This window comes from Ursus americanus, chromosome 7 (assembly GCF_024610735.1).
Source record: "Ursus americanus isolate L20-20 chromosome 7, mUrsAme1.1.p, whole genome shotgun sequence".
Lineage (NCBI taxonomy): Eukaryota > Metazoa > Chordata > Mammalia > Carnivora > Ursidae > Ursus > Ursus americanus.
Window position 1 is genome coordinate 47,036,644 of NC_142133.1, and position 11,969 is coordinate 47,048,612.

The 11,969-nt window shown below is 38.1% G+C and overlaps 1 protein-coding gene across 1 annotated transcript in view; it reads left to right on the forward strand.

The window, feature by feature from the left end:
* Positions 1-11,969, forward strand: part of DNAH6 (dynein axonemal heavy chain 6) — a 207,965-nt gene continuing 195,996 nt past the window's right edge. Inside the window, exons 1-2 of the mRNA XM_045808809.2 lie at positions 1-1,185; positions 2,372-2,604. Coding sequence (XP_045664765.2) covers positions 2,380-2,604 — 225 coding nt within the window. The 5' untranslated portion in view covers positions 1-1,185; positions 2,372-2,379. The remainder of the gene's footprint in view (positions 1,186-2,371; positions 2,605-11,969) is intronic.

Here is an 11,969-nt window from a genome sequence, read left to right on the forward strand (position 1 = left end):
GGATTAAGTGATCTGCAATCTCCATCCCAGCTCTATTGATATGTGATTCTCTACCCTATAGGTGGTGTCCTATCTAGCATGTAAAATACCTACTTGAATATATTGAGAAAATGCGTGTTGTCTGATAGGTCAAGCACTTCATATAGGATTTGGCATTCGAGGCAAGAAACAAATATCAAATTTAAAAAAAAGAGGGACCAAAAAACGCAACAGAAGACGATGAGTTCCAGCAGTGATTATGTCATTTTGGAGGAGAGGCTGAAAACCAGGACTCTGCCATCTGGTGTAACATTTCCTCAAGGCAGGTGAAAGGGCTGCTTCCCCTGATCACTAACTGGAATAAGACATCTTCAGTAAGCAACATGCCTCGGGCTTCGATGGGGTCGGCTCCACAAAGCATTAGCAGCAATCGTTTGGGGACTTAATTAGGTGGGCCTAAATGCCAGGAACAAGATCCAGAGTCTGCTTTGGTAAGGAGAGCGCGAGACCAAGAAATATGGGCTCATGCTGTGCCTGACACTTGGTTATTTTCCACGTGGAAGAGAACATTAGTTGAAAGGACACGGTGGGGCTGGAGAGGAAGAACAGCCCACATTCCTTCCTTACTCCCGGGAGGAGGCTGGTGGGTGGGCACAGAGATGCTGGATAGTCGCTCCCCTGCTCCTTTCGAGAGCGGAACCGAACTGTCTATACAAGACACCTCCCTCTCTGGAGATTCTTGATCCTTCTAACTAGAGAAAGTTAGATTAAAGGAACCGTCAAGTCAGTCTCGTGCCTCATGAAGGGAAACAGACTGCCGTAGGAGAAGGGAGGGAGCAAACACAGCTAGCCACCTCCTTTCACTGCCCTGACTACCCGCCTAAGCGGCAGTGGTCGGTCGCCAGCGCCGAGGAGCTACCACGCAGGTCGAGCGGGTGTTCTCCACCAACCAGCGGAGTAGAAATGTTTCGGAGGCATTGATTGGTTCAATTGGCCGGCGGGCTCAGGGACTCAGAGCTGCGGTTGGCTGAGGCGTTGCCGTGGCGACAGGTCCCGCACAGGCGCATTGCAAGTCGGTAGAGGCCGGGTGGCTGCTAGGCAACAGCAAACATTCCCGACTACAGTCAACTTTCTACTACCAGACCTGGCTTTGCTGTCTCTGGAGACCCTCGGCAGAGGTAGCTGTGGCTGCCCTAGGCGGACTTGGTGAGTCCTGAGGCATAGAGCTGTGGGGCTGGACTCCGACTTCTAGGCCAGGAAGTCCGCTTGGCTTTCGGAGCACGTAAGGATAAGGCTCAGAGAAGCAGAGAAAGTCAGTGGAAAAGCATTCAGTGGCCCTTTACTACCTACTTATCGTTTTAGAGGGGTGGAAAGTGAGCAATAGAGGTGTCAGGAGATTTGTGGAAGATCTCACACGGAGTGATCAGATCTGGACTGCGCTAATCAATATGGTAGCCACTAGTGGCGAGTCTGAGTTGAGATCTGCTCTAAATGTGAAGTCGAAGATGTAGTAACAAACAATGAAATAAAACATTAATAAGTTTTATGTTGATTACGCGTTGAAATGAGAATGTTTTGGATACGTTAAATAAAGCACATTGTTAAAATTTATTTCAACAATCCCTTTTTTTGGGTTTTTTAATATGGCTACTTGGAAAATTAAAATTGCATAGGAGATTCTGATGGGCCGGCACAGATCTGGACTAAAACCCAGGCCTGCTGACACCTGTTTCAACACCGTATGTGCTATGGTATTATTTTGAAGGAAAGTGTCTCCACCCATTTGGTGGGGTGGGATTGTGAGTGGTGGAGGATGCAAGACCACTACTAGAGGCTCATAGTTCTAGTGTTATGAATCAGAATGTGCATTTTAACAGTTTCCTCACGCATATGAGAGCTCCAGGAGCAGTGTTTTAGGATTTAGTCCTCAACTCCTATTTTTCCCTTTGGTTGTTTCTTGTTTAGTTTTGGGTTTGGGGGTACCTAGGCTGTATTTCTCAGATTGCCTGCATTAAAATTACCTACATTTTGAACAAGCTCCCCTGGAGATATTTTGCATACCGAAGCATGAAAAACATTGATCTCAATACTAATTACAATTCTTTTCATCCTTCCAAATCTAGACCAGTATGGTCCCCAAATAAGTGACACCTGCAGCATCTAATAACTTGTTAGAAATGCAAACTCCTGGATCCCAGCTACTCGAAGGCCAGGCATTTTCATTTCTCTGATTCAAGTCCTTAGTTTGGAGGAAATGGGTAACTTTGTGGGTTTTCTTTAGAGGTGAGCAAATTCAGCACTCCTTAGCTCTTAAGTCACTTCCACTAGTCCCATTACCCCAGTTCTTGTGCTCTACTTTTCATTTTTCTTTTGCTGGCCCTACTTTTTGCAGGAGTGAGAATGGCTTTTCACACCTCAGAGAAAGATATCGAACTGAAAAATATTGAAGAGCAGGTGGAAAACCCTGCCCTTGAAAGACTGAACAGTATAACAGCAAAGGGAAGACTGAGTTTTGTAGTACCCACAGAAAATGAATCTGACACACAATTCCTGACATTTAGGCATATTACCAAAGCTCAAGAGAGAACGAGAAAACGACAGCAGCCTATAAAGCTAGAGCCTCTGGTAAGTTCAAAAACCAGCACTTAGCCACTTTTAGCTGCACAGGAGGCAAAAAATTTCTATGGGGGATGGTCATTTCCAGACTCTTAATTGACAAAGAGGAATGAAAGCCTAAAAGTTTGTTTATGAAGCTGTAAACACTGTAAACATTTGTTAAAAAAAAACTGAGTTCTAGGCACTGTTCAAGGTGGGGGGATGTAGTTGTGAACAAAGTTTTCTAGCAGATAAATCCTCTCTAGGACTATGTACAATACAGGTAATTATGTAAGTTGTAAGGCTCTTTGAGATATTACAGTACCATTTAATATTGGTACCATCAGGAAGAGTAATATATATGTTATATACATATAGTTATATCAATTTATAACTTTTAAAGTAAATGCCTATTGTCCTGAAAATTTTTGTGCATGTCTGAAAATACTTAATTTTAAGAATCCATTTGTGCCCTTGGATAATTCTAAATCCATGGAAAGGAGCAGTGAACGTGCATAAAGTAAAAAGTGAAGGTTATCACTCCCACCCTGGGACATTACTTACTGCTGTTAGCAGTTGCCCTGTAGGCTGTTTATATGTTTATTCAAGTGTGCGTGCGCACGCGCACGCATGCGTAAAAATATATATAAAATAAGATTATACAATACATACTGATTTTCAAAGTGAAGTAAACATACAGAAATTGTTCCAATCCGTGCATAATGAGCTATCTTTTCTAACAGTGGCACCGTATTTTGTTGCATGGGTGTGCCATAATAGAGTATCCATTAACTGGGGTCCTATTGATGGCAGTTCAGCTTATTTGCTACTTGTTTTGTTGTTGTTTTTTATTTTGTGATTACAGATAATGCTGCATCGAATGGCCTTGCCCTTGTACATATAAAGATGGATTCCTAGAAGTGTCATTTTATAGGTCATAGACTTCTGTACATTTTTGATTTTGAAAAATATTGCTCAATTGCAGTTGAGATTTAGCCAGTTTAGATTTCTACCTGCAGCGTAGTAGAAGGCCCATTTGCAGCGCCTGGGTGGCTCAGTCGAGTAAGCATCTACCTTCGCTCAGGTCATGATCCTGGGGTCCTGGGATCGCTCCCTGCTCAGCGGAGAGCCTGCTTCTCCCCTTCCCCTCACCCCGCTCATGCTCTCTCTCGCTCTCACTCTCTCTCTCAAGTAAATAAATAAAATCTTAAAAAAAAAAAAAAAGAAGAAGAAGAAGAAGAAGGCCCATTTGCCCACATCTTCACTAAACCTGATGTTCAGTTCTTTTATTTTTGCTAGACTGATAGGTTAAAATGGCATCACATTCTTGTAATTTGCATCTTATTAGTAAAGCGTATTTTCATTCATTCATTGGCATATTACTATTTTGTGGATTCTGTTCATAACCTTTGGCCACTTTAAAATTAGATTGTTGGGGCACCTGGCTGGCTCAGTGGGTAGAGCGTGCAACTCTTGATCTCAGGGTTGAGAGTTCAGGCCCGTGTTGGGTATAAAGTTTGCTTAAAAATAAAATCTTAAAAAAAATCAGATTGTTTACCTTTTTCCCTATCAATTTATGAGTTTAAAAAACATATATATTATGAATATTAATCCTTATTCCAATGTTTCTCAAACTTCAGTACTCATTCCTTTTGAAGGAAGACATTCCTGAGCTTCCATAGTTCTGATTTGTTCTTTTAATTTTAGGTTACTTTATGGCGCTGACCTCCGCTGTCTCTTCTAGGGAGTTCATTCCGTGGGCCTCTACTACGTGTGTGGGGCAACAGGGCCTTCCTATCATTTTTCTCCCATGGACTTAGTATGAAAGCTTTTACATTTATTTCTCTGTAGCATATTTACCTTCACTTGGCAAAAGTATAACATTAACCCTTTATGATTAAAGCTGTTCTACTTGTCTTCAGTGCAATTAATTCATGTTTAATGAATGTTTATTATGTACCCACTATGCACCAGGCTTTGGGCCATGCTCTGGGAATATGGCAATGAACAAAGCAGACAAGATTTCTGTTGACATTCTAGTAACCCTAAATAAATAGACTGAACAATGTCATGTAATGATAGGTGTTATTAAGAAAATAATACAGGGAATGTGGTGGACACAAATGGCAGACTACGTTAGGTTGTGTGACTACAAGGGTCTCCTTAAGATGTCATCTGAACAAGTCCCAGACTATAGCCCATATCACCTGCCACACGTGAATGGACAAGCCATCGGCTGAGTCCAGTCCCCAGCCTTTGAGCTGTCTCAGCTAATGCTCTAATGGAGCAGAGGCAAGCTGTCCCCAGTGAGTTCTGCCTAAATTGTAGATTTTTGAGCAAAATAAATGGAAATGTTTTTTAAGTCATTAAGTGAATGACTTAATTGTAGATTTTTGAGCAAAATAAATGGAAATGTTTTTTAAGTCATTAAGTGAATGACAATCCATGAATATGGTAATTCATACAGTATTAAAAATAACAAGGAATAAAGTGAAAACTTTCTGAATTTCCATCATGCAGAAAGTAGCTTTGTATTCAAGTGACTGATTTCATGGGCATGGGTATCTGTAGTTTGATTTGCTCATATAGAGTTAATACTGTGGTCTGTTCTTTTTATGATTGCTGCCCCTTCTCTCTTTCCCTCCCCTTCATTTTCCTCTTCTCCTCTTCCTACCCCTTCCCCCTCATTCCTCCTTTCTCTCCCTTCCTCCTTCCCACCCCCTTTCTCTCTTCTGTTCTTCTTTCACATTTTTTCCTTGTAATTCTCCCATCTCAGAGCCTCTCGTCTATGGTATCTAAGGTTAACAGCAATCTAGTGTATACCCCTTCTTGCCTTTCTCCACACTCAGTTTTATACAAATGGATAAATACACGCAAAACACATATTTAGACTGTTGGACATTTGTCTTAAAACATATTATAAATATAAATATAGTACTTTACATGTTGCTTTTTACACCTAAATATACATTGTAGGACTTCCTCAAGATCAGATGATATTTCTTTTTTTAGAGAGAGAAAGTGCGAGTGTGTGTCAGGGGAGGTGGGGGGGGGCAGCATGGGGTGCGGAGGGACAGAGAGAATCCCAAATAGGCCCCACACCTGGTGCACCATACCCAGCCTGGAACCTGACATCAGGCTCAGTCTCACAATATTGAGATCATGACCTGAGCCGAAGTCAAGAGTCAGAGAGGCTTAACTGACTGAGCCACCCAGAGGCCCTTCGGATGATATTTCTGTAACATTCTTTTTAATGGTTGCCTATCCCATTAAAGTATCGCATTGCATGAATATTCCATAACTTATTAAATCATTCTATTTTGGCACATTTGTTTTACAAATATTTACAGTGGTGCAGCAAAATCTTTGTATTATCCATCCTGACTGGTGCTTATATGCTTGTGGGATAGAGTTCTATGATTTTTATTATTGGGTTAAAGAGAAAAAAACATCTATGTAATTTTATTTGATTCACACACATTTTACTTGGGGACCAGTTTCTCAAACCAGTGCCTATGTGATGCCTAAATTAAATTTCACTTTCACCCTTTCCTAGGTTTTCCTGCCTTTTACTGCCTGATTAGGAGGGCTGAAACTGTACCCTCACACCACCTACTGCTAATATCTCTCCCTGCAATTAGTGTTAAGGGGTCCTGTTCTTTTTTTTTTTTTTTTTTTTTTTAAAGATTTTATTTATTTATTTGACAGAGATAGAGACAGCCAGCGAGAGAGGGAACACAAGCAGGGGGAGTGGGAGAGGAAGAAGCAGGCTCATAGTGGAAGAGCCTGATGTGGGGCTCGATCCCAGAACGCCGGGATCACGCCCTGAGCCGAAGGCAGACGCTTAACGACTGAGCCACCCAGGCGCCCCTAGGGGTCCTGTTCTTATCGGAATTGCAGCGCTCTCTTTGTACTGGACTTTCGTTTTCTTTCCATTGACCACGAGTTTATACTCATTCTGTTGACAGCATTTCCCCACATCTTCTTCCATTTTACTCTTCTTTATTTTTGTACTTTACATTTACAGCTTTCATTCATGTGAACTTCTAAATCTGATGTGAAGAGACTAACTTCATTTTCTTCAAAATGTTTGGCTAGCACCAAGTTTTCCCCACTAAATTAAAACACCACCTTTGTCATGTACAAAATTCTCCTATCTGGTGAGGCCTACTTACAGATTCTTGATTCTTTTCTCTACTGATCTAACCACAGTGTTTTGGTTACAGTGGCTTTGTGGCATTTTTTTGATAAGGAGAAGGCAACCGCTTCCTCACTATTCTTATTTTTTATATATTCTCTGTTTTAGATAGTTATCCTTCCATATAAACTTTAAAATTTGTCCTTCTTAGATAAGTAATAAAATGTACAGAAGTTGCCCAGTTAAAGTCTATTTTCTCCCACTGTCCCTCATCCATCCAGCTTCCTTCTCTGGAGGCAGCCAATCCAATGGTAAGCATGTGTTGTGTATGCTTTCAGAGATGTAGTCTGCTGTCTAAGCCTAAACTAGCACACTAAACAAATTCTGCCCCTTGCTTTCTTCATTTAATACATAACTTGGAGATCATTTCATATCAGTTCAAAAGGTTTTTTATATCAATGTTCTTTATAGCTCGTAATATCCGACTATAGATGAATGTGCCATAATTTATTTAGCAAGCCCCAAATTTATAGATTACTAGGTTTTTAAAATAGTATTTTTTTGACAACAGTGTTACAGTGAATAATCTCGTACATATGTCATCTCATACATGTAAGCTTCTATCTGTAGGCAGACTTCCTAGAGATGGGATTGCCAACTCAAAACATATGTACGTTTGTAATTTTGGTTAGTAAATTTTGTTGCTTCAGTAATAGAAGAAAAATGCTATCTCAGAGTAGTTTTTTTTTTTTAAAGATTTTATTTATTCATGTGACAGAGACAGCCAGAGAGAGAGGGAACACAGCAGGGGAGTGGGAGAGGAAGAAGCAGGCTCCCAGCGGAGGAGCCCAATGTGGGGCTCGATCCTGGAATGCCAGGATCACGCCCTGAGCCGAAGGCAGATGCTCAACGACTGCGCTACCCAGGCGCCCCTCAGAGTAGTTTTAATTTAAATTTCTTTTTTGAATAAGATTGAACATCTTTTCATATGTTTAGGAGTTATTGTTTTTCTGTCTGTGAACTATATGGATCTTCATGTCTTATTTTCTAATTGGGTAGTTGGTATTTTTCTTATTGATTTGCATGATCTCTTCATATATTAGGAAATAAGCCCCTTATCTGCGATAAGCATGATAAAAGTTTCAAGTTTTGTTTTAGTTCCTAATTTTTATGTAATTGAGTAATTTATGTCTTCTGAGTTTTATGTAATACTTAGGCCCTACATTTAGCAAGATTGTATAGATAAAATTATCTAGTGATGTCATAGATACTTTTCTTTAAAAATTACCTAAAGATTATTTTGATTACTTTTGTTATTTTACATTTAAATATTTGATCTATTCAGAATTTTTCCCAGTGTAATGAATGAGAGGATCCAACTTTTTCCCTAATAGCTACCCAGTTATCTCATTATTATTTATTGAATAATATTATTTTCCTAAAATTATCACCTTTATTATAGACTCAGTTCCCTTTTATATTTTGGGATCCATTACTGGATTTTCTGTCTTTTTTTTTTTTTAAGATTTTATTTATTTATTTGTCTGACAGAGAGAGAGGCAGCGAGAGAGGGAACACAAGCAGGGGGAGTGGGAGAGGGAGAAGCAGACTTCCCGCTAAGCAGGGAGCCCGATGCGGAGCTCGATCCCAGCATTCTGAGATCGTGACCTGAGCCGAAGGTAGATGCTTAACAACTGAGCCACCCAGGCCCCCCCCCCACATTACTGGACTTTCTATACTGATTCATTGATCTGTTTTCCTATTCATGTGTCCAAAATACAGTTTTAATTATTGTAGTTTTATAACATTTTAATATCTGGCAGGGCTGGTCTTCATTGATCACTCTTCCACCCCCCCCCCAGAACTTTTGTGGCTATTCTTTTTAATTTATTTTTATGTATTAAATTTAGGGTCAGATTGTTTAATCTCCAGGACATCCTGTCAGGATCAAATTAAATTTATAGATTAACTTAAAATTGACTTTTATTATAATTAATTTTCAATTCAAGAACAAAATAGAATTTTATCTTTTTGCTTTTTCTTCCATGACCATCATGAGTGTTTTAAAGTCTTCTTCATATGACTTTTACTTATTCCGTATTAAGTTTATGAACAGGTTTTATTCCTGGATGCTGATTTTGTGCTAGTTTTTTTGTTCATTCTCTCAGGTGTTTCAGGCAAACAATAAAATCATCTGATAGTAATGACACTTTTGCCACCTTCTTTCCGATTTTTATATTCATACTGTGTCTTTGGACTATTGCGTTGGCTAATACCTGGGGAATATTAGAAATGACGGTGGGGACAGTAGACATTTTTTGTTTTTCTCCTGAGATTAGTAGGAATGTTTCTAAGTCTTCCTCATTTAAGCATGATATTAGCCATTGAGATTTTTTAGGAAGTATCTGTCCTTTCTTGATTAATGTTTTTATCAAAAATAGATTTTTATAAAAAAAATCATAAATAGGAACACCTAGCTGGCTCAGTCAGAAGAGCATGCTACTCTTGATCTCAGGGTCATGAGTTTGAGCCCTGCGTTGGGTGCGGAGATTACATAAACAAACAAACATAAACTTTAACAAAGTCAAATAGATTTTTATCAAAATAGTTGAATTTTATCAAATGCTTTTTTGACATATATGAAGATGAGCACGTGATTTTTCCCACAATTAGCATTTGGCATTTCCTTATACTTCTGCAGGTTTTGTTTTTCATTCCCTGTGAGATTTTATAGTTTGCTATAATAAAGTCCTGTGTTTTTCTTGTTAAATTGTTAAATATTTCAACCTCAGTTTTTTATTGTGATCCAGTTTCTGTTTATTTTTAAAACAGAGAAAAGCAAATGGATTTTGTATGTTTACTTTGTAACCAGAAACCTCACCAATATTCTTTTAGATCCTTATAGTTACTTTAGTAGTTAGGCTTTTATTTTTAATGTATGTAATAAATATCATTGATAGATAATTTTTCTGTTTACTTTGTAACCAGAAACCTCACCAATATTCTTTTAAATCCTTATAGTTACTTTAGTAGTTAGGCTTTTATTTTTACTGTATGTAATAAATATCATTGATAGATAATTTTTTAGATTAGGAGTCACTATGGCCCGTGGGTCAAATCCAGTCCTATAACCTGTTTTTGTAAATAATGTTTTATTGGATCACAGTGGTAACCATTTATTTTCGTATCATCTAAGGCTGCTTTGGTGGTGCAATGGTAGAGTAGTTGTGACAGAGACCATCTGGCCCACAAAGCACAACATATTTACTGTCTGGTCCTTTACAGAAAAAGTTTACCAATCCCTGTTCTAGATGCTTCCGTTTGAGAATTGAAAAATGAAGTTGGTAGTGAAAATAGTGATAGCGATCTTATTCTTGATTTTCGTAATGGCTTTAGGTTTTTACTATTTAGGGTGATTGAGGTTTGCTGCTGATTTTTCTGAATAGTTATATTAAGAGCTTTTCCTCTGGGGGCGCCTGGGTGGCTCAGTCGTTAAGCGTCTGCCTTCAGCTCAGGTCATGATCCCAGAGGATTCTGGGATTGAGCCACCCGTCGGGCTCCCTGCTCAGTGGGAAGCCTGCTTCTCCCTCTCCCATTCCCCCTGCTCGTGTTCCCTCTCTCGCTGCCTCTCTCTCTGTCAAATAAATAAATAAAATCTTTAAAAAAAAGTTTTCCTCTGTTTCTATTTTATTATTATGAAAATTTCAAATATACAAAAAGTACAAAGAGAAATATAGTAAATAAGTATGTGTATCCCAAGTTAATAATGTTGAATTTTGCTTAGTTTGAGTCAATATCTATTTTTAAAGGAATGTTACAGATAGATTTCAAATACCTTTTATACCCCATTTTAGTCTCAATGCCCTTTCTCCTTTCTTGGAGATGATCACTACTATGGTTTATGTGAATCTATCTAATTTTTTGTATTTTTGCCAGTTTGTTTGAGAAATTCAATTTCTCCCAACATTTTACTATAAAAAGTTTCAAATATACAGAAAAGTTGAAATAATTATAAAATGAATACTTATATACCATGTACCTATATTCAAAAATTGTTAGTATTTTGCCATATTTGCTTTCTTTCTCTTTCTATATGTACATATATGCTTGTTGCTTTGTTATTTAAAAGTAAAGTGTAAGGGACTTCTTGAAGCTGAAATGAAAGGGGACTATAATTAGTAACAGGAAAACATGAAAGTATGAATCTCACTGGTAAAGGTGAATATACAGTAAAATTCAGAATGATCTAATGTAAAGGTGGTCGATTAATCACTTATTTATAAAGCTAGTTGAAGGTTGAAAGACAAAAGTAGTAAAAATATAGCTGTAATATTTTGTTGTGAATACACAAGATAAAAAGATATAAATTGTGATATTAAATGTTGGCGGGGGTTCCCTTTTCTCCACATTCTCACAAACACTTGTTTCTTGTCTTTTTGATAATAGCCATTCTGACAGGTATAAGGTGGTATCTCATTATGGTTTTGATTTGCATTTCTCTGATTATTAGTGATGTCGAGCATCTTTTCAAATGCTTGCTGGCCATCTGTATGTCTTCTTTAGAAAAAAATGTCTGTACAGATCCTCTGCCCATTTTTTAATTGGATTATTTTGTTTTTGCTATTGAGTTCTATGAGTTCTCTATATATTTTGCAAATATGTATGTATATATATCACTATATGATTTGCAAATACTTTCTCCCACTTGTTGATGGTTTCATTTGCTGTGCAGAAGCTTTTATCCCCCTTCATACCTTGTGATTCTGGTCTGTGTTTCTTTTCCACACTGTTATACAGCTGAGATCCTCTCGCTTCCATCTATGTAGTTTTTCCCTTTCTTCAGTGAGTGGCTCAAGTGGGATTTTTAGCCAAAACCACATGTAATTTACACACACTTGAAAGCTTAACAGCTGATTCCTCTGCTTATTCCCAAGGTTTTTTTTTTTTCACTCCAGTTGTGAGAAATTAGCTATCATGCTAACAATCATAATGCTTAGAAACTTAAAGCCATTATGGTGAATTCCTTGCATTGGTATATCATGTTGAATGCTGGATTTTATTGCATTAATCTGAAATTTGATCAGCCTAATATAATGCCACAATTTCTCTTATTTGTTTATTTGTTTATTTTTGGCACAATTTCTTTTGGATCTTCAATCAGTTATAGCTATGGGAATTGATTAATGACTTTTCGGTAGAATGCAAGGATTGTACAGTTCTTCCCACAATAACTGTTGTAGTGAATGGTGGGGGTTTG